Source organism: Trypanosoma brucei (assembly GCF_000002445.2).
Source record: "Trypanosoma brucei brucei TREU927 chromosome 11 chr11_scaffold01 genomic scaffold, whole genome shotgun sequence".
Classification (NCBI taxonomy): Eukaryota; Euglenozoa; class Kinetoplastea; order Trypanosomatida; family Trypanosomatidae; genus Trypanosoma; species Trypanosoma brucei.
This window is the reverse complement of record NT_165288.1, coordinates 3,205,051-3,231,341: the sequence shown is the minus strand read 5'-3', so window position 1 is coordinate 3,231,341 and position 26,291 is coordinate 3,205,051. Positions and strand designations below refer to the sequence as shown.

Genomic DNA, 26,291 nt, shown 5'->3' with positions numbered 1-26,291 from the left:
GTCCCTGATATGGTTTTCTTGCATCCCACAACGCACCTCCCACTTTCCTTCCATTAGGAGTCAACTTCTCGCCTGCAAATTGGACACAAATTGTTGTTTAAAAGCCACCGTTGCAGGCAGTCGCGGTGGAACTCATGACTACAGCTTAACTTCACACTACTGATGGGTGGCACAACTTCTTTGTTGGTCTCTTTCGCCGTCGGTGACGACTGTGTGGTTGTGTTGTTAACATTTTCCCCACTAACATCCGTAGCTTCAACCTTTTGATGAGGGTTCTCACTAGGAGTTGGATCATCGCCGTACGTGCACATACAAATGACACAATCTGTGGGATGACCTGCTTCCAGAAGCAAACATCCCACTTCTTTCGCCGCAACACCGCGAATAGGTGTTGAGCGTGTGCTGAATTGGGAGGGGGTGGGGGATGGTAGTTGACCTTCTAGAAGAAACTGATCAAAAGAAAAGGCTATACTACGGCTGTCAATGTTTCCACCATCCCGTGTACAGTCGCGACGAGATGCCGAAGGACTGACAACAGCAATAACTGGGTACCCAGAACTCCTCATATGATCCAACAGTAACGAGGGTGTGGGGAGATTTACCGGCGCAGCAAGTCCATCGCCAACTTGTGCACCACTAGCTCCCAAAGATCCATCTCTTGGCCAATTCAGCACAGTTACAATGGGAGACCGCGGGGAAGGGGGTTGAATTACTTGTGATGCCTGCTGCTGGGGTCTGTACGTCCCTTCATCAGAACCTCCTCCTTCCACACTCACAAGTGCTTGAACGCTGCTAAAAGAGGAGGACACACCAATAGATATGGGAGTGGCCAATGATTGTGGTGAGCACGAGAGGGGCAACTGACTGGGTGTGTCGTAATTTCGTAGCATCTCCACAACAACAGTCCACGACACTTCACACTCCTCTCGTAAAGAGCACAAAATGACTTACTACCTCCCTAAAAAAAACAAAACAAAACTATTACTAGTACTATATGCTGAATCAAGAAAGGTCTCAGGTCCTAGTAGGAAGAATACGGCAAAGAAGAAAAAGGGACGGAGTAGCATACCACAGTGAACAAAAAGCTTTGGATAGTATTGTAATGCACCCATCATCCACCACCGTTGAGCAGCAGTTTCGTTGTGAAAAAGGAGCCTAGTAGAAAGCTCCTCTTCTTCATTATTGCAACTTGTCCAATTTGACGACACGCACAGCCACGGGGACCACCTTTAGCGCGGGCTGCTTGTGCGCAAGCCTTTGCTTTCCTCGATCGTCCCCCGCAATAGTCACCGCACCTTCCATTACCGCAGCACATGCCGCTCGTAACGCACTTACGGACAGGTTTGAGGCGTGTTGAAGCCTCACCACAATGTTGTACAACCCACCGTTGCCACTTTCTTCACGATGCGAACCTTCAACCACCAAACCTTCTTTGGGCAGTCCAATGGCCATTCCGCCAAGTAACCGCATTTTGTTACTAATATCATTGCACAACAACTCCACATCTAATTCACACGCCTCCTCTGGTGGTGGCGGCCCCTTTTGGTAATCATACTGCAGTGATGGTGCAACAACATGCAACTGAACGAGGATCGCCTTCGGGTGAGACGACTGACAACGCACCATTCGGCCTTCCCTCCCTTGCACCTTAAAGGATGGGAGGTAACGAAATTTCCACCCCTCCTCCTCATAAAAATATAAAAATAAAACCAGAGAAGACGAAGGGAAAGTGATGGGACGATCAAAAGAAACCGGCAGAAGAAGGAAACGAAAAAAGGGGGGAAGGGGACGGCAGATCCCACTTCAACAATACTATACTGCGGAACTTTCACTTCCGAAGTGTTTTTCTGAAAGTTTTCAATCACAGAAAATATGGCACAACGACTTATTGGTGAAGAGTGAAGGAAATAGAAGGAGCTGTACGCGACCTGCGTTTAAAAAAAAATAATAACAAAATATATAATGGTGGACGCGGTGAAGTAACCGCAGACTAAAAGAAATCATACCGATTCACATAAACACCCCTCTCAGAAGGGCCCGGGGAACAACAGATAAGAAGATTACAATGTTTCAAACAAAGACAAACCCAAGAGAGACAAAGACGCTCATTGCGTGCGCATCTGCCACCTTATATTCGCCCCTCCACTACATGTGAAACCCCCTCTCGTTTTGTGTCCTCTGCATTTGCGCATTGAGACGGCTGTAGGCGCTCTTGCTCCGAGTGCCATAACATTGTACGTATGCCTTCCAGCTGCTGAATGTGGCGCAACGCACAACGAACGGCAAGAGCCTCCAAGACGCTCTGCGGTGGCACGCCAAATGCGATAACAAAGCGATTAAACAAATTCGTTCGCTCCGGCCCCGCAAGGGGCTTTAAAAGTTCTTTATATGCTATGTAGAAATAAAAAATAACGGTACGAACCGACTCATAACTAAAATCGAGGAAAAGGGAATATTGCTCAAACAACACACGAAAGTGCGTGTTCAGTGCATTCGGTATCCACGGACGCATGAGCGCTTCAGTAATGAAGTCCCCCTTACTGGTCACGCTGACACACGCCAACTCATCCATCGTGTGAAAATCAGTAACTGGGCTATTCCCAGAGCTCGTTGCCTTTGACACGTTTTTGTCACTACTGGCCGCAGCATAACCATGAGTGACGTCATCATTTGCCAGACGGAAACGACTCCCAGTCGGTATGTGCGGATTTACGTGGTGATCCCGAGGGTAGATGAACTTCAATCCAATTTCAACGTCTTCGGCGCCAACCCTGCCATTGTCGGGGTCGGATGCGAACGCCACAGTACGCGGCAGAACCTCATCACCACCACCAGGGAAAGCGAGGGGATTTCGATGGGTCCCATGCTCCCCCTGATCACGGGAGCAGCAGTAATGTGATGCTCGATCCTTAAATTTTTTCTTATGAAGGTTAGGAGAACTGGGTGGCATCTCACAGCCACCGGTACCTCGTGTATTCGTTTGAATGCTAACGGGTATGAACCCTGCATTTGGTGTTTCCTCATATTCTGCTTGCTCAATCTCTGCGCTGCCAAATATCCTCGACGGAGGCACTGTTGAGTCCTTGAAGGTTTGCAACTCATCCCCATTGACACGCGTCACATTAAAGAGTGCTTGTTTCTCCTTCACACCACGAAAGAAAACAGAGCCAATTTGAGTGGTGCACACCTCTGTCGAAGGACTGCGGATATTGTCCTTGGCATGCTGACTTATCGTCACCTTATTCGGTGGGACAAACATCCACATGCGCTCGCAATACTTAACATCATTTCCCTCGTATCGAATGCTGCCGTTCACTGTCTCTACGCGTATATACGCATCTGCACACCAATGTATAGCGGCGGCGATGGACAGTTCGCCGTCGGCACCCAACCATTTCTTGAGTGGTTCATCCAAATGCTTCTTCTGTACCCCTTTTAGCAGTTGAAAACAAGTTTCTATGGCTGTGTCCACATCGCGAGTGACGAATGTTGCGGTGTAAGGGTGTACTTGCAAGCCAACATAACCGTGATTGTTTGTGATAACTGCTTTCTGCAACTTTGCATACTTCTCCAATACAGGAAACGCAGCCGATGGGGCTAACTCAAACAAACGCTCAGCATTGCAAGGGCCAACAATAGTCATCACAAACGGCACAGTTTTAGGGGCATTCATACGACTGTCGAACTCGCGCAAGCACGGCAGCACCACCATTACACCACACACAAATGCAATGAGGGAGATGAACACACAACCCACCACAAGTAGTACCACCGTCGACCTCGAGTGCTTTTCAATCATCGCGGCACTGCGCACACACATAAACAAATGCCCGACCTGCGGTAGCACTGGTCGATTGTAGCAACCTCCGGTAAATTTCTCAATCTCGGCAGTTGTTAAGTTATTACGCAGTGAGGTGGTGACAGGGATGGTGTTGTTTGCGTCATCAGTTATATAGACAAGGTAATTCATCTCAAGCTCCTTCATTCGTTCTTCAAACGCCCCGACATCCAGCAACCCCATCAAATCCTTCACAACAACGGTAAATCCCCAAAAGTTGGCGACGGATACTGGGTCACCGCTCGTTGCGTTGTGTATAGCGCTGCAAATCAATAACTGCCAACTTGCGTTAGGGACGGGAACACGACGGAGGACGGGACCGAACAATTCAAAACCTCCTCTTTCCGCCATCCTCTCCGCAGCTGCGACCCCGATTCCATTTCCAGATTCGAAAAAATCATACTCTAAAACGGACTCGGTGTTTGGAAACGTTTGAGAGACGACACCACCAGGGGCAAGCATGACAACCGTGCCTGTGTTGTTCCGTACATTACGAAACATCGCCGCTGCCACGTAAGGAAACCGCTCAAACGACCATCCAAGTGCACGCTGCTCTAACCCACCCTTCCAAGGGGGCATATTATCAATTTCACCAATAACAAATCCCTCAATAGCTCGCGCTGCAGCCGCAGACTCGATGACTCGAAGGCGCATATTTTCAGACCACCAATTGGTTTCATCCACAGCTATGCGCACCAAATCGCTCTGCTTCTTGTCACTTCGACCGTCAAGTACGGAAAACGGTATCGTCGCAAATGCAATGAGAGCACCCAAGCCGAGAAAGCAGAGAAAAAGAATGCACGAGAGAACCCTCCGACTTTTGTCTGATTGCATGTTGCCCACGGCTCCATCCCTAGTGAACCGCATCATTTTAGACAAAAGGGGGAGGGGGAAAAGAGCAAAGAGGTGTGCCCTATTCCTAGTCCCCAACAATGCAACTGGCACGTGCGACACCTCCGTTCCCTTGTTAGACAAGTTTAGCCTTTGGTCTACTCGCCGAATTATTTATGAACTTATTTAATTCCCCTTGATATGCTTTACTATTTCTTCCTTCCCCACCTCTTCTTTTTTTCCTTTCCTTTCCGCAACTGCAGCCTCTTCCACCACACCCTGAAAGTTCCTTCAAATTATCCGGAAAGCAACCCTGTTTGTGCCTCCGTCCGTGTGCGTATAAATCCGAACAACGATCAGATTCCAAGTGGAGAATAAAGGAAGGCAACGTTCACGACACTTTATTTGCCGCCACCCTTTTTGGCTTTTATCCTCTACCGAATCTCTTTGGATGTACACACACGTTCTGAAAGAAGATTTTAAAAAAAGGGAGAAGCAAAAAGGAGGAAACGGTATAAACAGTACAATGCTGGGTGGCGACGTTTAGACTCAAGAAGTTTAGCAAACGGAAAAAGAAAGGTATGAGGCAAGAGCCTGGAAAACACGTAATGGAAGGGGGGGAATGCAGGCGAACAATAAAAAAAAATAGAGTAAAAGGAGAAAACTCGGAGCGCTGGAGAAAACAAAAATTAATCCAGCTGCACATGAAGAGAATTTCGCGCGCTTCCAAGTTTCCGCGCCAAAGTGCAAATACTGAGGCACATAGCATACAAGATAAGGCTCAGGCGTCTTCTTTCCTTTTCTTTCCCCCTCTTTCCCCTCCTCGTACACACTCACACATAGAAAAGAAAGGGAGAGTGCATGTGGAGGGATCATAAATGACGAAATTCAAGGAAGATGACGACAAGAGATCGGGAAGGAGATGATGAGGGGAACACATTTGACTGTTACTGTGGAGAAAAGATGGATATTTTCTTTTACTCTTTCCTTCATTTCGGCACCAATCCCAGAACACAGAATGGCTCAGTGCAGCACAATAAGAGAACAAAATACGCCGTCCTCAAGGGGCAGGACCGCCCGGAGACGGCGGCCAAAGGAAGATGAAAAAAAACGTGGAGAGAAAAAAAGGGGTTGAGTGATGAGGGGGATGTGTGAGCTTGTATCCATCGGTACATCATATTCAACGGAAGTACAGACTACTTGGGGGGGGGGGGAAGTATCGACATAGGATATGAGGGGAAAGAGTACAGAAGAAACAATCACATTTGCGGTGATTTACCCCATTTTATCCCACTTTACGTATTGCGGTTATGACTGAGTTCTGCGGCGTGATGACCACACATACACATACACACACCTCGTCACCTCCCACTTAGGTATAGACCAGCCATGCACATTTTTAAAACATGTAGATCCGTCAATCCTCCCTGGGCGATCGCAATATCCCGCTTTCGCCAACTCTAGAGTCTGGTGGTCCCACCAGGAGGAGCACCATAACGACCCACAACTCCTCAACGGTTCACCTCCATTTCACTGAGCTGCAGTGACCCCCTCCCTTCCACTACAACTCTTAAAATCTTCCTCACTGACACATTCCTGAGTCCTCCTTTTATTCATGTTTCCTGCATCACAACCTCTTCCATCACCCACAACCTATTTTTACGCAGCGCTTGGATAAGGCAAAAGGTGACTGCCCTCGTACCTCTGTAATTTCTCAGCCATTTCTTCTCTTATTAACAGCTCCGCCTTCTCTACCTCAACTTCAGCGTAAGTATAAGCAGCATACGACCGTCGGGCGGGAGACGACACCGCGCGGCTAAGGTCAAAGAAAGGCATTTCCAGCAATTGGGCCGCCGTCGGCCGTTTCCGCGGATCCAGCTGAAATATTGCAGTGAGCACGTCGAGACACTCCGGCGACGGCGCTGGATAAGTTGGGGAACGACGGCGGCGCTCAGCAGTGGCGATGAACCACGAGCGGAAGCCCCTGTACTGAGAGTAAAGATGGCTTGGTTCAAAAAGAGAAGCCATAGACGCCCTTAACGCTGATTGTGAGTTACAGCTAGTTAGAGATGCGCGTACCTCACGTAATAGCGACACGTTTCGACACTGCGCCGGTGGGAAAGCTTCATCAAGGTCACCGCCAAGCGGGCCCAACACCTCTGTTATAAGAGATAGTTGCGCCAGTTCTGTTTCCGCTTGCACCCTATACCCCTGCTGTTTTAACTTCTGTTTTTGCTGCGGCTCTTTGGGATGCGGGTCCACCTTTGCGTTGCCAGCGCCCGCTCCGTCGAATTCTGCTTTCGGCCGAACGCAGGCAAATGGCGGCACACGCAGAAACATTTGGCTTAGAAAGCAGCCAATAGACCATATATCAACCTTTGCGTTATATGCGACGGCACCGAGTAACATCTCAGGCGGGCGATAGTTAAGGTTAATAAGACTGGGAGTTAAGGCACGCGTGCCGCATCCCTCAAAGGCGCACAAACCGAAGTCCCCAAGCTGGACGCTGCCATCCCTATTAATGAGCACATTGTCAGCCTTGACATCACGGTGGATGATACCCATTTCATGTAACTTTTTCACAGCAGTAATAACTTTCCGGAAAATATACGCAATCTCTTTCTCACTGAATGGAAATCGGCGGTGCATTAGCCCAGCCAAACTGCAAGACGCGTAAGGGAACACAAGATATATATCGTTGTGGGTGCTCGACAGTAAAACGTCACGGAGTCTAACTACTTCATCTATGGCGTCCATTTTGGCACGGTTGCTGCCGCTTGCGTTTCCGTTACGTACTGCAATGTTTTGGCGCTCGTTGTTAATGTGCTGAAGGGCGATCACTTCTCGCAGAGACGTGATGGGAAACCCCTCCAGCCCCTCTAAAACTTTAAGTCGCTTCAACGCAACATACTCACCCGTAGTTCGGCAACGACCAATGTATACTTCACCGTACGTGCCCTCACTTATCTTTTTCCCAACTTCGTACTTTGACTCCACATGTGTGGTAACCGAACTGAAGTCGATGGGAACGGGACTATGCGGCAGAAATACATTCACCTTGCTGTGACGCTTTCGGCTGGCCGCACCATTATTTCTCTTCAATATTGGGGTCGTAGGTGTTGGTGAGAGCAGTACACCAGATCCCAAAGACTTTCCCAATTTACACACCGAAAGCGACGGAGTGGGGCCATTGAAGCTTGCATTTACTGCCTCCGCCATCCTTGTCGTGTGCTGGTGTTGCACAGTACCACCGGGATGCTCCACCTTTTCGTTGGTGCGGGATGATCCGTCTGTAGTTACGCTGGTGTGCATAGGGGGAAGGGGCTGGGTGTCGAATTGTGAATTTGTTTTTTCTTGAAGGGGATGTTCTCCCTCTTCTGGAGCGAAATGTCTGTCTCCTGGACCTATGGACTGTTCAGCCCGCTCCTCGGCACCTACTTGTGGTCTTCTAAGTCTTAAGAACCGCCTCGCCGTCGTGCCACTTTCTTCGGTTACAACCCTCAACGAACGCAAACCAAATCGCAACCTGCCTCGTGGTGGCCCATCGTGCGCGGTGAGTGGGCACTGTCCCTCACCATCCACGGGTTGCTGTTGCTTTTGGTGGTCCAAAGCGTTCTGGTTGTGAGCTAACAAAAGGGTGGTACTTTGGCGGTCTTCGCAGGCCACACAAAAAGTTGCAGGCTCAACTAAGCGAGCACAACCTCCAATATCGGCGGCAATATTAGTTTCACCGAAGCCCCCACCGTGAACAACCTCCGCTAAAGGTACATCATTCACATCAGCGGCTGAGGTGTGAGGCGGCGATATGGGGATATCGGGAGAGCAGCGATCAATTGGGTGGAGCTTCACGTGATCCGATGTCCCTAGTTGAGTTCTCTCCCCGGGAACAGACGCCACCCAATTCCCTTCCTCCTGCCGCTGTCCGGAGTGAACTGTCCGTGGCGAAGGCGAACGTGTTGCCATACCCATGGAACAAATCGTCTCGTGACAGTGAAATTAAGAATCAAAATATGCTAACCGCTGCAGGTCTTCCACCTCCTTCCCTCAAGTGGTGCCTTACTATATTTTCAGAGTACAAGTTTCGTTTCTCACTTTAGTTTCCCTCTTAATAACGCTTCTTCTCTTACCTATTAATTTCGTTTCTTTCTGTGCAGTAACCGCTGCCACTATATGTATATATTTGTTCACTGCCCTCGTTGCCGTTTCGTCTGTCGGGCAGTATCGTCCTCCAACCCACGTGCGACGAGCAGAGTTCAAGAAGCGCTAGCAAGGATTCTCACCAAATCTTCGCTTGACGAACTAACGCGACTATATTCACACAGACACAAATAATTGTGTATATATATATATATATATACCTCCAAAAGTGTATATGTACACTCGTCAAGCTCCTTGCGTTCTTCACTAACAATGAGGGACAGTTGAAAAATGTAGTGACAAGTTGCGTGGTTCATAAGAACAGCAGCGGAGAGAAGAAGATGTAGGCAAACCAAATAGGTTATTGGTGCACTTGTGGAAATTGAGGGTTGTAAGACAAAAGGATTAACCAGGTCGTTAGCCCTCCTCACCGTCTTCCTTTCCTCCTCTTTCCCACTCCTTTTACCCTTCTCTGCACCAATGGGGTTTTGTGAAGGAATTTCTGGTTATTGACCTGAAGGATGAAGGTGGTAGCCGTGGCCCCCAAACAGCCCGGCAGAGCCAATACCCACAACAGTGCCGTCGGTGTTGAAGCACATAGCAATATCTGCGTCCTCATAGACATCTTCATCGCTACCTGATGAAGACTCACACCCGTCACCTCCTTTACTCCCGCCCCTGGTATGCCTTCCACGCATGAAATCATCTCCAATGCGTTCACGCAGCAACTCCTCGAGCATACACTCTTCAGCTGTTTTTTCCCCCCTCCGCTGCCGCTCACGGTATTCGATCATTCGTGCGTAAGCCGCCTCCAACTCCTGCAGCTCATCTACAATGCTCAACACCGCCGACCAACATGACAGGGAAGATGCCTCATCATTTCCACCGTCTTTCCCGTAATGCTTCCTCACCACATCGATAACTGGAGGGATAAGTCGTCGCTTCCACGCAGGAAGACCTTCTAGCGCTTCGTCGTTGAAACTTGGACAGCCATCGCTGTGATTCGGGTTTCCATTGCACTCAGAGAGAATTTGGGCTACTGGAAACGTGCCAAAAGGCAGCCTTCTAGCCTCGAACACAAATGTCATGTTCGCGCAGCGATACCGATGGGGACTAGTCAAGGGTAAAGTACAAGATTTACAACACAAAAGGAGCACAGCAGAAAGAAATAGAAGAAGGTAGAAAAACAAAAAGGTTTGACTCCCTGGAGGATACAAAGGGGAACTACAGCAGTAACGTCAGCACACGCACGTTCACGCGCCGGTGGGCAAAGGCACACACAGAATACACACCGACGTTGGTAAGATCGTGTACACAGCGAATATGGGGATGCAGGGACAATCACAGTTGCTCTTGATGCACCACAGCCGTCAGGACGGTACTTGATGGCACAAGCAAATTTCGCTAAATAGAGGGCGCAATGCGTTCCTCACAATAAACCTCATTGGGATCTTTCTTTTTTTTTCCTTTTTGTTGGATCGAAACTGGCTTGAACCGAGAAGTTTTTTTTCTTTTTTTGTGCAAACATCACGCACTCCATTAGCAACAGAGAGGCAGAGATGCCCTCTCCAGTGTCCACGTCAATAAGCCAGTGTTAGGCACCCCAAACAACTGCTCAGTCTCACCCCCACCGACACTCTGCGCCTTTGACATCGTCCCTTTATTCAAGTGACCCCGTAAAACACAGGGGTACGTGATGGACTGAATTGCCCTCCTTACGGCAGCGTCGACGATTTCTTGCAATTTCTCTCTTGTCCGGTGACCCTCGTTAGAAACACCTTGGTTCACATTACTACCGTAGCGCTGGGAAGAGTTATGAGCAGCAAGTGTGGACGGAGGCAGCGGAAGGGAAGATGCGTTGCTGACGCTTGCCGCTGGACCACGCGCGCTGTTGCATTCGGTTGGTAATAAGTGTGAGTGCGGCTGATTTTGCTGCTGATAGTAGCGATCGTGATGATCCTGGCGCCTTGGAGGGGCAACATCAAACAAAGCAGTGAACTGAGGTTCGCTCGAAAAACTCAATTCGATGCTATTACCACAGAAAGCGGCGTAGAGTACACCGTGAAATACGACTCGCTTTACAGAGAGACCACACCGCAGCGTCAGGACATCTGATGGAATGCTCAGTGACTGTGGGAGTGCAGCGAGTAGAGGCAGGTTACACACAACGTGTAAAAGAAAGCGATGATCTTCGTATGTAATAGGGACAGCGAAACATCGGAGCATGCTCGGCCTTCCAGACTCCGCTACGTGGGTGCCACAGTCGTCAAAACCCAGCTCTTGGGTTACAGCACTGAGCGGCACCTCGACCGATGTAATTCCACCAGGACCAACCCGCGGTAGCACCACACCAACGAGCGGAGAGTTTGCAGGCGCGGGGCCGTTGTTGCATCCCACTCCAGTTGCGACGGTGCCGCCGGCGGCCCCACCTTCTGGTGGTTCACCAAAAATACCCACCCCACGGGCGTGCTCACTGCTTGTCCTCGTATGGAACATACCACCAACCTGCGGGGAGGTGCTGTGCGATTGTTGTTGTTGGTGATGCGCACCACCCGCGGTGCTCAACGTCCCGCCGCTGCTTAGTTCCATTCGCAACAATCGCAGCATATCTGCTTTCACCCGCAGTGTCTGCGTGGTAATTCCATGCGCACCCCGAGTTTTACGCCCCTCATCGAACGCCTCGTCAACACTTTTGACGCCCTTTCCAATGAAGTACGCAATGCGATCCACCCATACGTTGCCATCCACTGAGCCGCCGCCCAAAACAAGAAGGGAAACTAGGCGACCCACCACATTACACCACATGGCTGGTTCACACTTCTTGCTGCGTTCAAGTGATGATGCATTCCGGCGACTATATGGAGACAGATGCCGGTTGTCAGAAGATTTGCTGTAGCCACCTCTGCTGTTACTGATATTGCTACCATGCTCGTATGATCTGCTCCCTTCACCGACGCCGTACTCCTCGACGGGGCTGCTAAGAAAGAAGAAGTACGCGGCCACTACGCAGATAATAATGCTGAGAGCAACCTCAAGGAGGAGTTCAATCATTCTGTGGTGGTACCTTTTAACCAACCGACATGCAACAAAGAAGGTTTTGAAAAGGGAGGAAGTAGCAAAAAAGAGGGGATTGGTCAGGAGCAACGAATAGTAACAATGTTCTAAACAAAGCACGAGCAAAGGCACGCAGATGGAGGGGACATAAGCCGAGATACTAAATAGTTCGGTACGCTGCTAAGCGGCCAAAAACATAAGAGTTGTTAGCACCAGCTTCGGAATCAGAAAAAGAGGGAGAATTGGCTTTCCTTCCTCTTTTATTTCTCGACCTTTGACGTCATCTCACCCAATGGTAGCTGCAGGACCTGAGGAATCGTGCTTATCTAGCGTTAATCGCTAACACGTGAAAGTAATACTCGGAAAATAATGATAATGATACTACTGACAACACTACAAAGTAACACTCAGGTGGATGAGAAAGGGGTTACAGTAAAACAAAAAAGAATGTAAAAAAATCCTAACCTACCAACTGAAAGACTACTCCATTTACTTACCATGCACTCTCATGGCAGTGCGCTCAAGTGCTCTGCTGTGATAAAACTAACTCTTAAAAAATATACATCCGTTTTGTGTTCCTCATTTCTGAAGATACTACCGGATCTTCACCACAAGCAAACTGTCAGCGGAAGACGAGAATGAAGCGATAAAGAAGCAAAAGAGAGGGAAAGGTGGGTGTGTCACCGCGGCCCATGAACAAAATAGGCGAAAGCGTCATATATTTTTTTCACTGCTTTACCCCACAACCTCCGTAGCGCAGCAAACACCCTGGCTCACGGACGATAACCTCGTTTAACAACCGAATAGAATCTTCCTGTCGCCCCAACACTGCACACAAGGAGGCCTGCGCATAGAGCAGCGAAACATCAGAAGGGAAAATGGATGTAGCGATGGACAGAATGTTTTCCAGCGTCCTAAATGGGGGGCCGGGCGATGGTGGCGATGGCTGCTGAGTCCCGAGAGAGTTGCGCGTTCGGTCTTCGGAATCACTGCCACCATCCGCTCCTGCACTTGGCATCTCTTGGCTCATTTGCCCATCCGTTCTGCCATTTCCAAAATGGCGTGCAATCGTACCCAAAACAAAATCTGCAATGGCAACCGGATTAGGCCTTTCAGGGTTTGGGGTAACAGGTTCTTCATGTGGCAGCGTACCGTTGACTTCCACAACCTTATCACTCCAGAGAAACTCGCAAAGCTTGTCCGCAATAATACAATCCCAACGCAGGCGATGAGGACCAGAGAGGAAATTACACTTTTCATTCTCCTCTAGGAGAAGGTTCCATTCGCAGAAGTCCTCTGATGTGATACCAAGAAGAAGTGACGCAAACGCCTCTTGATTCCTACCACGTTGGGCACACCTTCTGGCGGTATCGAAATGGCTCCTCCAGCTGAACCCCCCTCTGAGTGGTAGCGGGGAATCTAATATATCGAAATGCTCGTCAGTGTGCGTGTGATCCTCCTGTTCACGTTGCGATGAGCCTGAGTCTTGTGACTCCCTTTCAGAGTCCCCGAAGAGGAACTGTTGAAGCCAACCAAACAAATGAAACGGTTGATTTTCATTGGGTGGTTCTGACTGTTCCGGTACCGCAGGCTGATGGAGCCGACGACTACGAGGTCCACGGAAGATATTACTGCGGCTTTCCGTATTGGCCAACAGCGCCGACAGGGTGCTCCGCATATCCCCCAACTCCCGTGCAGCGGCTTCCTTTCCGAGCAAACTTTGAGCAACGACCTTGTCTGACTGAGCTAACAGCGCACGTAAGATGTCGTTTGAGCGACGCAGGTCTTCAATTGAAGACAAAGTGGCATCAGCGGGCTGACTATTGTCGCTGGCTTCCACTGTATTATTTTCTGTGCAGGTAGAGTGCCATGATGGGTTGAACGGCGTGGTGGGTCCCACCTCCGACCTCTCGATATCCGCGTGGAGACTGCTGTTACACGTCCCGAACCAGGACGAGGTCAGAGTGGTTGTGCGATGCTCTAATGAGCTGCGCATGGAGCACTCTTGTATTTCCGCATGCTGCTCCATCTCCTGCTGTGTGGATTCCCCCTTTTCGTCTTCCTGGTGATCAGGTCTGCTCCCCTCTTGGGGTGTATGCGGAGACCCATCAGCAATTCGACATGAACGACTAAGCACCACCCAAGACGTAGGTAAATCATTTTCAATCATACCTACATTCGCTTCCGCTTCCGAACTTACGTTGCCATTGTTCGCCGGAGCTAAAGTTCCGTTCGTAGGATTCCCCAGTTGCGTGACATCCACATTCTCTTCAGGGCAGACAAATTCAAAGTTACTTCTGTTGGTTGTTCCCACGAGACAAGAAGATTTGGCATTCATGACTTTCCAGGTGCGCCTTTTCAACGCTTGTTCTCCTTTTTTTTTCTTTGAGGTATATTTGATGGGGTCAGAGATCCCAATATGCAAACTTACGGCGCAACAAAAACGTACCACAAGGGGAAAATGATAAAAATGGAGATACCAGCAGCGGAGGTGGTTAGCATCGAGCGCAAAACGCCTCTGTAATTACCGTAACCAAAAGTTGGTGAGGGTTAACAAATACAAGAACATCTTTATATGTCAATCGTAACAAATGTCAGAGGCCGCATCACGACTCCATATGCTCGAACAGCCGATCACTTGTAGCAGCCGCGATTCGTAAAGAGTGTTTCTGCTGCCTTTAAATTCAAATGTATGTTTGCACTTATCAGATCTCGATTATCTGGGACTGCTGGATACAACTACAGAACATTTCGCTTTCCTTTCGTTTTGCTTTTGCTTTATTCCGCCCACCTGAAGCGCTTGAGCAAAGGAACACAATTAGCACTCTCCGCTAATGCCGATGTCGTTGAGGAGGGAATAGATATTATCGTTTTGATCATTACCAGAATTACACACCTTTTTCCTACTCTTTGGAAAAAATAAAAAAAGTACAACAAAGAAAACCAACAAGGAAGGTCACAAGCTTCATCGCCCTCCACACTGCGCTACAGACTCACATACACAGTCAAAACAGCAGAAACGTGCCTAATGGCGGAAAGGTGAACAATTAGCACAAACATCACTAAACGTGCGTGAACAAAGGTGTTTAAAAAAAACCCTGTAAGCGAGTGAAAAAAGACGGAAGTCAACGGAACTGGCACCAGGGAAACGGAGGGTGTCGTGCGCCTCCAACGACTCTGTTACTCCATCCGCTACCTTTCCAGCACTGCCGCTTCTATTTTTGTCACTCCTCTCCATTATACACATATCGGAGAAAAGAAAAAGGAAGAAGAAGGAAGAGAAAGGTGGGGAAACACAAGCGAAAATATAAACCGCGGTGAAGAAAGATGACAATGCCACGGGTGTGCATGTGTGCTATATGTATTGACTTTACAACTAATACACTGCCGCTTGTGCTCCCACACAGTGCCTGATCTACACAGAAATGTAATGTGCCTGACCCTTCCCGCTCCACATTTATTTTCATTATTCGTTAACTGTTTGTGTTACACAAGAAGTTGTCAGTTAGTGGTTGTTGACACTGCCGTGTGGTGCAGCCTCTTTCCCACGAAGGAAAAAAAAAAGGGAAAAAAACAATTACAAAAACAGTCGACCCCCCTCCCCTGCTTTTCCTCCGTCTCCCGCTTCCAACACACGCGCACACACGTGAACATGGTTACCACGCTTGGCATTACAACCCTGAGCACGAAATGCTTTTGAATTCGATAATTGCGCATCTTACCTTCGCTCCCTAGAGTTAAGGACTCTTGACATCATCAGGCACTTTCATGCAGGTGTTTCTCTACTAGTACCGATTAAACGCATTTTTTTTTTTGCGCGTGTGGTGTGCCGCCCTCCTCCACACGCACCCCCTTCTTCAGCGAGTGGGATTTGGGACTCCGTACCAGCCCCAAACCGCCGCAAAAATGCCCAACACGCCCCAAAAATTGCTGCAAATTGCAAAGTCGAAACGGTGAATCATGAGAGACACGGCTGCCGAGCTTATCACATGACCCATGTCCTGCACCGTCCGCATGATACCAAAGAACAATCCACCGAAATACTGATGCCTGTAATCTGCCACAAGTGTCATGATGAGTCCACAACCCAATGCATCCACTACACCAAACACTGCCGCCATAACGTAGAGCCACTGACCGGAGTGTTGTAATGGCAGAAGTAAGAAAGCAATGCCAAGACCCAGAACGGCAGGCAGGCGCGCGAAACGGCGACTGCAGTTGTCAAGAAGAATACCGCCCAAAGGGAAGAGGAAGGCATCAAAGGAAAAACTCAGCGAGAGCAAAAAAGACAGCTGAACGTCAGTGAAGCCCATTCTCATGGCAGCAAACGTTAGTAACAGCTTTCGATTCGCGCGTAGTGCCACGAACAGAATGACGTAAATGCCCAGCCGCCATATGACATTCCACTGATCCATAATGACAGAACAGTATGTAGCGGGAGCGGTGCCACCCTTACTGCCTTCAATTTGTAGACTGCAACACTCATGAGAGCAGGCGATTCCAACCTCTGAAACCACACTCTCAACGTTACTATGCGCGTTGTCGGTGTTCAAAGTATTGACAGCACCATACGACACGACACGCCTTGTGAGCCCCTCTTCCAGAACTGGCCCCTTGATCAACGAATCCCCTGGAAGGATCGGAACTGTTTCTCCCCCAACAGAACCTTCGTCGAGTTTTTTTGCCTCTTCCAGCTGGGTTGCAGTGGTAGCGTCTGCGCGGCCTTGGGGCGCGTTCCTACCGACACGTAAACAGTAGGGAGAAAACTGGATGCAACACCACGCCAGTAGGGACGCCCCCATTGGGACGAAAAAAAAGTACCGAGTATCACCCCACAGTGAGGCAATTACACCTAAAAATATGGGCCCTAGCATGTGCGCCAGCCGCAAAAGACCAGAAAGAAATGCCATGACCATTCCACAGTGATCAGGATTTAACCTCCTTGCAACATAAATGTGTCGTGCAAGGAAGAAAGCACCTGTCGAAAAGCCATTAATTACGCAAAATGCGGCCAGTGACGTACTAGTGCACCCAAGCAGAACAACCGGCATACAACCAGCCGCCTGGGCAAATACGGAAAACGACATGAGGCGCCGCAGGTCGACGCAATCCGCCACCAAACTCGAGGGAATATCAGCAATCACGTGGAAAGCGTTAATGAGTGAAACATAACTTGCTATTTTCCCCTGCTCATAACCAATTTCCCGCCCAACCATCGTGACAATGGGTACTGCTACGCTTGTGCCAATCCCAATCAATGCGTTAGCGAGTTGAATATCGAAGAAGCTCCACCCCACCACCTCGCTAATGCTTCCAAAAGATAAACACCCCATCTACAATAACGATCTACGCACTTCTTTAGACTTACTCCACTTGTTGGTGCACAGCCACCCTTTTCGTATTTGGTCTCTGTCGGGGTTCGGCCAGCCCGACTTTCCCCTCAGCAGCTGGGCTCAAAAAAAAAAAAAAGCCTCAGAACCCACAGCAACCGGTGCTGCAGGGGGAAATGAAGCGACGACGTACGGCGCCACCCCTGTTAACCTTTCTAGTTTCGGGGGCTATGTGCGCCAATTCAGTGTCACACAACCAGAGGATATTTGCCTTTATGAAGAACAAATAATTAAAAAAGGGAGGCGTTAGTAGGCCGTTTTTAATGTGCAAAGAGTAAACACTGTCATAGGAAACATTCTCCAAGGCCTCTTCTCCCGCCTGTACGCCACGAAAAGAAAAACAATATATGTACATATATATATATATATACAATGAAAACAAGTTATAAGTGTATTGACAACAACATCATGTAGAGAACGACACCACCCTTTCGATTTTTTGTTTTTTTGTGGAGTTATTTGAAGATGCGCTTCGCTTACCTAGAGCATTGTTTCTAGAGGGAAAATCTTAAGCTGTTCTCTCCGTGCTGACTGTATTGGCTGCGAGAAGAGTCTCAATCTTCCGCATGTAATCACCGCGCAGTGGCACTGACTCATCACAGCTTCTGCGCTCAGTAATATCACCACAACACCCTACGCCCTCTTCGCCCAGCTCACCGAATATGTTTTGAAGGTTTATAGCTTCAGTAGAAGCTACCAACGGGTTGAGGAGTGAAACGTGGTCAACACCATGTGGAAGAAACGTGTATGGGTGAAAGAGGGCGGAAATGTGCCAGTCAATGTCCCCTGCCAACACTAATGGTTTCCGTACTGCACGGTCACTACAATCGGAGTCAGTAAATTGCGATGCACGCCTGGACTGGGCATCAAGTGCGCTGGTACTTCCGATTCGATTATGCAGCGTTTGAAATTCGTAGAGAACTTGGAAGAGAAAAGACCATAGGCTTTTGTAGAAGGGATGGACGAATGTGCTGTAGCTACCAGCCAGTGTTGCGGCCAAAGGACTGCCATCTGCATTTAATCCAGTTGTGGCTTCAACCCTGCCTTTAGTTGTAATGGCCTTCGATGTCGGTAGTAGAAATTCTTGTTTACAGCAGTGCTGCGGTTGCTCAACCGAAGAAGACGATGTCGCGGTTGTTGTTGTGTTCACGCTGCTTCCGGTGCCCACAAGTCCACTTCGCCGTTCGATGGCTTCCTTCCGAAGGAGTTGCCCAACTAACTGCAGCAACGTCAGACCCCCTGTGCAAAGCGCCGAACGCAAGCTTTCAGTAACCCAAGGTGCCTGTGTCTGTGGTGATGACGTCTGATTTTCCGTGCGGCGCAGCGGCGTATCGGCGTCAAGGCTCGTATCACCGCCCACCGCTTCGCCGCTAACACGAACGCTCTTTTCTAATTCCCGTGAAAGTTTTTCCAGCTCATCTGTCTTGCTACAAACAATAAGGGTCCGCAGCGGACAAACGTCACCGACTACACTCGACGGGGGCACGAGCTCTTTCGCAACTCCTCCCTCGCGCTCACACCATGCGTTACGCAGCAAGCCCAGCACCTGTTCTTGGGTAGCCCAAAAGTTCTTCTGCTGCTCTGTCATTCTAACACGTTTGACTTCATCCTGCTTGGGAAGCTCACCGCGTAGCAGTTGCGCCACGTGCCCTTTGAGATGCCCATACCACCGTCGTATTTGTTCATGTAGCGTCCACGGCGAACTTCCGTCTACGACTACAAGCACAACACTGGTCTCAAGTGTTAGGACCGTTGGAAGCGCTGTGGCTAAAGCACCAGGTGCATCACAACAAAAGTATTCCGTTAATATGCTGTGTGCCGCACTTCCGGTAGCGCTAAACATCGAAGGGCCACCACTGTTCCCGGAGGTATTGCTCGAACAATCATCCATGGATCCCACAAGGGAAGCTCTGCCTGCCGGTAGGCGCTGAAATATAAAACTATGGGCAATGCCGACACCATGCGGGAAGTGAGGGGCACGCTTGCCATCAATTTCAGCCTTGGATCGTGAGGAAGCCGCCGCATCATAAGGAGGACACGATGGAGAAACGATGCCACTCGGCTTCACAGAGATCCCGCATGAGCTATCACGGTTCCCACGAGTTCCCTCGTTTAAGTCTGTTGTTGTCTGAGAATACGGTGAGAAGTTCTCACTGCCGTCTGCGATTGGTGAGAGCAGTAAGACGCATGAGGATGGAAACTGCTGCACTGCAGCAGCGAAAAGCCGTGACACTAACGTTCGCTTGCCACTGAGCGCATCCCCCACCACCACTACGCGTCGGGCAAGTAGATGATTTTCATCTCGCTCTGATGAATTCAAACCCAAAACCTCGAAGAGTGATTTGCTTTGTGTCTGCTGTGCTTCCTGCATCGGTAAATTTCTGCTCTTACCCCTATATACTCTTGCCACATAGCAGAGAACAATTATACGTACGAATAACAGTTAAGGAAATATGTATGTAAATACAAAAATGATGTATTTAGTACAAAAAAACCAAGATGGCAACGAAAGCAAACACTCTATTAGAAATCTGAACCAGTCTATGGTAACCGTCAACAACAACAATTGAGTGAAAGCTGAAAACACAAGGAAGCAGTGGTGGCAAACCATCACGAAAGCCTACCGGCGAAACTTACAGTTGAGGCAGTGAAGGATTTCACGTGATCACCACCGACCATCAGGGCAAGCAGTTCCATGAACTGAACAATTGATAATGGACGCATTGATGAACCAAAGGACTCATTCAACGCGAGCCGCAACTCGCTTACGGTTGCTGTGGTGTGCCCTGCTGAGATGTACCGCTGCTCAATGAGTTTCTCCAAGCGGAGCATACTCCCTTCCACCGTCTGTCGCGTAGGATCTGGTGCGTTAAATACGTCAAGGTTGATGCGCCCAGTTCTTGGGTCTGTTGCCGCCTCCTTGAGGGCGGCACTTATAAGCCACTTAGCCTCACGCACGTCCTCCACGCTAACCGTGTCGCCAAGCCGCATTTTACTGCGGGCTTCTGCAAGGCGAATCATGGACTCGAGCTGGCGAAGGGTTGCTGAAACAGTGCGGGTACTCCCACGAGCACGCCGCATTTCGACATATGAAGCGGCAAGTTGTTTGTGCGATGCCCCAGTCAGCCTTGGGTGGATGTTCTCACGGGCGAACGCGATGTACTGCGAAAGGACGCGGGCAGGCATGTACGGTTTTTCCTCCGTTCCCTCCAAGTACACTTCACCATCATGCTGAAGTAAAATGGGGGCACGACTGGTGGCTAAGTGACCCCTCGACGCAGACGTACCTCCACCGTTGGCGTTATCCACGTCATCGTCATCATCATCTGTGGGCACAGCGGCATTCCCTGATGCACGACTTTCGTCGGTCTCCATAAAGAGAGACAGAACATGTGAGGCCAACCGCCGGTCTTCCGCTGGATCGTGCCGGTCCATTAGAAGGAAAATAAGGTCAAAGCGAGAGAGCAATGTCGGTTCGATTTGGAGATTCTCCACTACGTTCAAGTTCACGTTCCACTGCGACTCCTTAGGATTGGCTGCGGCTAGGACAGATGTGCGGGCGTTTAGTTGGGCAATAATCCCTGCTTTCGCTATCGAAAGTGTCTGCTGCTCCATCACCTCGTGCAACACGGAGCGCGTAGCCTCGTTCATCTTGTCAAATTCATCAATACAACACAGACCGCGGTCGGACAACACAAGAGCACCAGGCTCAAGCACCAACTCCCCCGTCTCATTATTCTGAACTACGAAGGCAGTGAGACCGGCGCTACTGCTACCCTTGCCCGAGGTGTATACTCCGCGTGGAGCAATTTCATGTACCTGGGTTAGCAACTGGGACTTCGCAACGCCCGGGTCTCCGCACAGAATAATGTTTATCTCAGAACGGAAGCTACCGCATTTGAGCTCTTTGCGTGTCCCACCGAATAGTTGCAGGAGGATGCCACGCTTCACATCTTCGTTGCCCCAGATTGTGCGGGCAAAGCTATTCAATATGACATCATAAATATCTGGCCGAGCCGCAATATGCCGAAACATGTTGTGCCGTGCCACCACTGCAGGATCTTCAGGCAACCCTTCGTCCTCTCCCGCCGATTGTCTCTGCTGGTCAGCCCAGGCATTCCGCCCAGCTCTGCGGTGTTCAATGTGCACGGCGTCGACGTGTGTAGAAAAGATGCTCCGGATAATTCGTGTGTTCGAGTTGAGACGAACGGGCCATGCACGATATATACCCGTCACCACAACACGGTCACCAGGAACAATGGAGTCAACGAAATCACCGTACACTACAACGGACATTGTGACCGGTGTATCACCATCCGCGAGGTGCTCAGGCGCCTCCTGAAGCCGTACTAACTGTTTATCTTCAAATACTGAGAGGTTATGATTGATTCTATAGGAATATTGTTTGCCGCAACTGTCGCAGCGCGTGGGTTCGAAGATTCGACCGCGATCCACCACACTATGCCGAGTGTGATTACAGCTCCAGCACTGGAAGAGTGCCACGCGTATTTCTGGAATAATCTTCGATACACGCACCACCATGCCCTGAAGGGACACTAGCTGCTCCAGTTGCCGCGTGGACAAACCACGGAGAGTCGTAATTTCGGGATGGTTCCTGGGGGCGATGCGAAGTATAAACTCATCTTCACCGGGCATTGAGGGATGCGTTCCTGCAGCGGCCACGAGGCGCCCGCTAACCTCCTCAGCAACGCTCTCCATCATTTGGAGACACTCAACGGGATGTGCTATGAGCTGTTGGTAAAGTCGTGGGGCTGCACGGCAAAATAGCTGAAGATCCATTTCAAACAAACTCCGCCTCTGCAATCTAAGGCGGAGGAGCTCCTGAAGAAAAAAATTCCTGGTTCCACCGCGGTGCGCCCCGGCATCAGCACCCGGAGCAGCGCCTACATCCTGTGGCATTTCAAAAGTTTCAAGGAAACGCTGAAACTCTGCTCGAAATACCTCCACTGCTATCCCCGTTCCCCAAATATACGACATATCATCACGCCTCGAAAAGAATTGTGGCTGCCCGACTGCCGCCGGCTGCGACCCGCGAGTTGGACTCCCGTCCGTGGGTTCGGGCCGCAATGGCGTCATTTCCACAAATGCATGCCTGTTCATGATCCCCCACCTGCGCTCTCCAGTAACAGAACCGTGGTTAGAGTGTCTCTGTCAGTGACCTACCCCCTCCTCAAAACAACTCACCGTTCCCCAGTCTTATTGATAACAATAGGAAGGAAAAAAAAATGTGAAGAAAAGCAAAATAAATTGATGTGAAGCAACACCATACAGGTAAAAAGAAACGCAAAACAACAACAAGAACCAAGTATCCACCACAGCGCCCGTTAAGGGCTCCTTGTCTTATTTTAATCCTTTTCTTGGTAAGAAGGAAACACTTGCCTTGCAATAACATCCTCTGCACAGCCACTGGATCGTTTTCCCCTTTTCCACAATTCGGACGCACCGGACCATGCCATTGAGAAAAATGAAGTGATTGAATGCCGAGGCGGTAGAGTCAGTGACGAAGTGTAACCACTGATAAACCTGCGTCCGGTGCATTTTGCCCACTCGCATGTGAATTGATTAGACAAAGAGTGAAGGAAATGAGCAACAATCGTTACCGTCTGACGTCGGCTGGATTGATATGACCACGAACAGATACTAATTGCCTCTTTGCAAAAGCACGGTTCCATTTTCTTATATTCTACTCCCTCCCTTTGCTGCTTCTCTCCAGCCCCCCTCCACATGATTATATCTTAGCCCCTTTTTGATCTCTATACTTTTTTTTCGCTGAGCAATATCACGCAGTGGCACTTAAACAGTGCCCCCCCCCCCGTATCGGTTACCGCTCGCCCACCATCATCTGCAGTTCGCCAGCTCTCCTCACCCCTACACCAGCAAACAGATAGTGACACCCTCCTCTCCTTCCCATTGTTCAGACAGTTATACAAATACAGAGAAAAAAAGAAGGATATAAACGCGCGGAGCAAGTCGTGTACACTTCGCCTCCGCTACCGTGAGTAACGATCCTATGAAAAGAGAAGGAGAGGGAGGCGGGACGAGGTGGGGTCGCCGCGCTGGCAACGTGGTGAGACCGGGTGGAACAAATGAAGACAACAATCAGGGAGGTAAGTAGTCATCACCACCCAACTCTTATTCTAGAGGAGAGGAAACCCCACTAGCTCTTTTCGCTTTCTCCTAGTTCCTCTCCATCCATATACAGATGCCATCGGGTTCAGTTTCCTACGTACCGATTGTGCCTGCACACTCCTCACTTCCATATAAATAGTGGCAATAATATCCTCGGTGGGTTCAGTAACGAACCCGTTGTCCATTCTCTTTGAGGCCTCCATCACACCCAAGATTGAGTCATACGAGTGCGTCTTGTTCACTCATCATTAAATTGTATTCACTCTGAGTCACCGCCTGGTTTCCACCATACATGTCGTAAAATGCGTCATATTCCTGTTGCAGAAGGGATACATAGAACCACTCGACGGGGAGGCTTTTCTCGTAAGGTGGCCCCTTTGCAGAAGTTGGCTCCCCCAGATTTTGTTTTGGTGAACTTTGCGTACCATGTGCCGACGAGGACTCCCCTGTTTCTTGCGTGGCGGCGCGATAGGAAAGGCGGTTGAGGATAGGACCCGGCTCCTCCATAAAAGTCATACGCTGCAGCCACGGTCGGGAAATGTAAACCACATCATGACAACCGTCTCCGCCCCCAGATATGGAAAGGTTGGTGTTGCTATTCGGATTCCTGCTACTCTTGTCTACGCCAGCGGCATCCAAGCCCATACGCGATGACAGTGGTTTCGCCAACAGCTCTCGTGCCTTCGTGCGAAGTTTCTCGAACGCCTCGGAGCGAGGGAAGAGAGATTGCTTCTTATATAGAAGTAGGTACTCCTCCGAATTCGCCACGGAGTCAGCAGTAGTGGTGCTCAACTCTTCATCGTTCAGGTAAACCCACACGTCTTTCGACGCAGTCTTCTTACGCGCGAAGGTTGTGTAGTGGCCACGAGCAATAGTTCCGTGATGGTTAACGACGGCTTCTAAGGTGTAGGTATCGATTGGGGCCTCAATATCCGGGTTTTCCCTTGTTTGCATACTTTGCAAAGGAGACGAACTGGCTGCGGCAAACTTCTGGTGGTCGTTAGTAGCTGTTAGGGGGGTTGTGACAGACGTTGAGTTTTCCATAGGTGTGCTATCACCTGCACTAGTCGTTCCGTGGAATGTTGAGAGTGGGTAATTAAACGCTAAAACATTCGAGTCCAAATAGTTACGCAACCGCAGCACGTCTGTACTTTGAGCAGCGCCTACATCCCACGACATGGGGAAGATGACTTCATCTGTTTTCTTGGTATTGAAACACTTCCCCTGTTCGAAGCGTTTCATATGTAACAGTAGGTACTCGGGCATTGTGAGGAGAGTCTCCTGCTTAGTTGCCTCCCGTTTGGCATTGCATGTGCTGCAATGATACATGTTGCTACCCTTCAGTTCCACCGGCTCAAAATGGATGTCGAGGCACTCCTGCAACGTCACAGGGCAATTTCCTCGTCTCGAAAAGCCCGTAAACAGACCAACAATCCACCGTGTCGCAGCATAGAACCACGAGAAAACACTACGCCAATAAAGCGACCGTGCGAGGTTCTGAGGTGTCCCATCCTGTTTGACGCGCTGAACCTCCGGATGCTTTTTAGCATATTGGAGCCTCTGCCGGGGGGATGGGATTCCAATTGTCAGCGAAGAAAAACTCTCCACAATACGAGAGCTTCTTTGGCAAGTGTGGCACCGTATTTCGGAGAGTATTTGACCGGTAAAACCATCAGTCACACTGTTGTAAAATATTTTGGGTGGTCGAAACGTGCTTTGGGGAAGCTTTCCATTCTTGGAGTCTTCCTGAAGCTGAAGCAACCTATTCTCACGGTTTACAAATTGGTTGATTCTCATTGTATTGAAGTTCCACCAACTTCCCGGAAACACTGGAAACTGGGGTGCGTTGTGCGTTTGAGCAGAGGTTGTAAAATGGTTGTTCTCAGAACCATTTTCATTCTGTTCATGGTTGGCAGATGCTGCCCCATTTCGATTCATTTGGTCACTTCCATATAAAGAACCAGACTGCAAACTTATCTCATCGAACTCCATCCGTTGCCTCGTGCACCGCATGGGCACAAACGATGTGTCACCTCGCCGACACCCCATTGCCTTTTCCAAGCACAGATAATCCCCTTCAAAGGACTTCAGCAAGTTGTCCAATTCGATTTCTTGCCGCCCCACCTCCGCCACGTTAGCAATCACCGCGTTCACCATTTCAGGACAGTCCTGCTGTTCGCGGCCCTCAAACAACGGATGAACAGCGGAAAGGCATTCCAACGCCCTCAGTGGCGAGATTGCGCAGTCAGGTTCAAGTTGAGTGAACTCCATATCATTGACCAATTGAGTAAAGGCCTCAAATAACTCCAGTGCTGCCTTACCGCACGAACGGCTTACGCGTTCAGCGTAGCGGTGATGCTCCGGGTGGCGAAACAGCGAGTCACGGAGGCAGTACACAAATTGAGGGCAGTTTACAAGCAACTGAACACCGGCATTAAAATAGCATGTGTTTCCAAGGTTGTACAGTGGACAAATAATCACTGGTGTTTCCACAGGAGTATTTAATCTCTTACCAGGCATTAGTTCCATGCCATAGTCGACCTTATCGCATGTCTGCTCAGAAACCAAAACCGGCGACGAAGATGACAACATTACCACCCAACGCCAGTAGAGCAATACTACAATGACAAAACAACTTTTTCAGCAGAAACTTACCGACTGAATTCTGTCACTGCCGCTGTTGCTTACTTGAACAAATCCGGGTACGAAAGAAAGGGTTCAAACAACAGGAAGTTGAAGGAAGATGATACCACTAATAATAAAAATTACGTTTCCATGCCATTTAAGAGTCACACAAGAAAGAGCAAAGAAGTTTTATTAAGGAGGGGCTCCAACACACAGAAAACAGATTCGGCGCTGCGAAAAACAAATGCAGTATTCGGCATGTTCGC

The 26,291-nt window shown here is 49.4% G+C and overlaps 11 protein-coding genes across 11 annotated transcripts, besides 3 other annotated features; all 11 read right to left on the bottom strand.

Moving 5' to 3' along the window:
• Positions 1–53: 53 nt before the first annotated feature.
• On the bottom strand, positions 54–890 carry Tb11.01.4160 (hypothetical protein, conserved; the record flags this gene model as incomplete). The annotated part of the gene is made up of 1 exon (XM_824203.1): positions 54–890. One exon carries the CDS (start codon positions 888–890, stop codon positions 54–56), a length of 837 nt encoding a protein of 278 aa, XP_829296.1.
• A 289-nt stretch (positions 891–1,179) lies between these two features.
• Positions 1,180–1,626, bottom strand: Tb11.01.4150 (hypothetical protein, conserved; the record flags this gene model as incomplete). The annotated part of the gene is made up of 1 exon (XM_824202.1): positions 1,180–1,626. One exon carries the CDS (start codon positions 1,624–1,626, stop codon positions 1,180–1,182), a length of 447 nt encoding a protein of 148 aa, XP_829295.1.
• Positions 1,627–1,933: 307 nt separating this feature from the next.
• Positions 1,934–1,964: a sequence feature (AT_rich).
• A 164-nt stretch (positions 1,965–2,128) lies between these two features.
• Positions 2,129–4,708, bottom strand: Tb11.01.4140 (hypothetical protein, conserved; the record flags this gene model as incomplete). The annotated part of the gene is made up of 1 exon (XM_824201.1): positions 2,129–4,708. The coding sequence occupies one exon, from the start codon at positions 4,706–4,708 to the stop codon at positions 2,129–2,131; it is 2,580 nt and encodes an 859-aa protein (XP_829294.1).
• A 1,620-nt stretch (positions 4,709–6,328) lies between these two features.
• Tb11.01.4130 (protein kinase, putative) lies at positions 6,329–8,638 on the bottom strand (the record flags this gene model as incomplete). The annotated part of the gene is made up of 1 exon (XM_824200.1): positions 6,329–8,638. One exon carries the CDS (start codon positions 8,636–8,638, stop codon positions 6,329–6,331), a length of 2,310 nt encoding a protein of 769 aa, XP_829293.1.
• Positions 8,639–9,006: 368 nt separating this feature from the next.
• Positions 9,007–9,026: a microsatellite.
• A 286-nt stretch (positions 9,027–9,312) lies between these two features.
• On the bottom strand, positions 9,313–9,894 carry Tb11.01.4120 (hypothetical protein, conserved; the record flags this gene model as incomplete). The annotated part of the gene is made up of 1 exon (XM_824199.1): positions 9,313–9,894. One exon carries the CDS (start codon positions 9,892–9,894, stop codon positions 9,313–9,315), a length of 582 nt encoding a protein of 193 aa, XP_829292.1.
• A 451-nt stretch (positions 9,895–10,345) lies between these two features.
• On the bottom strand, positions 10,346–11,857 carry Tb11.01.4110 (hypothetical protein, conserved; the record flags this gene model as incomplete). The annotated part of the gene is made up of 1 exon (XM_824198.1): positions 10,346–11,857. One exon carries the CDS (start codon positions 11,855–11,857, stop codon positions 10,346–10,348), a length of 1,512 nt encoding a protein of 503 aa, XP_829291.1.
• A 730-nt stretch (positions 11,858–12,587) lies between these two features.
• Tb11.01.4100 (hypothetical protein, conserved) lies at positions 12,588–14,198 on the bottom strand (the record flags this gene model as incomplete). The annotated part of the gene is made up of 1 exon (XM_824197.1): positions 12,588–14,198. The coding sequence occupies one exon, from the start codon at positions 14,196–14,198 to the stop codon at positions 12,588–12,590; it is 1,611 nt and encodes a 536-aa protein (XP_829290.1).
• A 1,519-nt stretch (positions 14,199–15,717) lies between these two features.
• Tb11.01.4090 (hypothetical protein, conserved) lies at positions 15,718–17,193 on the bottom strand (the record flags this gene model as incomplete). The annotated part of the gene is made up of 1 exon (XM_824196.1): positions 15,718–17,193. One exon carries the CDS (start codon positions 17,191–17,193, stop codon positions 15,718–15,720), a length of 1,476 nt encoding a protein of 491 aa, XP_829289.1.
• Positions 17,194–17,593: 400 nt separating this feature from the next.
• Positions 17,594–17,620: a microsatellite.
• A 138-nt stretch (positions 17,621–17,758) lies between these two features.
• On the bottom strand, positions 17,759–19,621 carry Tb11.01.4080 (hypothetical protein, conserved; the record flags this gene model as incomplete). Its single annotated transcript, XM_824195.1, has 1 exon — positions 17,759–19,621. The coding sequence occupies one exon, from the start codon at positions 19,619–19,621 to the stop codon at positions 17,759–17,761; it is 1,863 nt and encodes a 620-aa protein (XP_829288.1).
• Positions 19,622–19,860: 239 nt separating this feature from the next.
• Tb11.01.4070 (minichromosome maintenance complex subunit) lies at positions 19,861–22,371 on the bottom strand (the record flags this gene model as incomplete). The annotated part of the gene is made up of 1 exon (XM_824194.1): positions 19,861–22,371. The coding sequence occupies one exon, from the start codon at positions 22,369–22,371 to the stop codon at positions 19,861–19,863; it is 2,511 nt and encodes an 836-aa protein (XP_829287.1).
• A 1,248-nt stretch (positions 22,372–23,619) lies between these two features.
• On the bottom strand, positions 23,620–25,992 carry Tb11.01.4060 (ubiquitin carboxyl-terminal hydrolase, putative; the record flags this gene model as incomplete). The annotated part of the gene is made up of 1 exon (XM_824193.1): positions 23,620–25,992. One exon carries the CDS (start codon positions 25,990–25,992, stop codon positions 23,620–23,622), a length of 2,373 nt encoding a protein of 790 aa, XP_829286.1.
• Between the last annotated feature and the right edge of the window lie 299 nt (positions 25,993–26,291).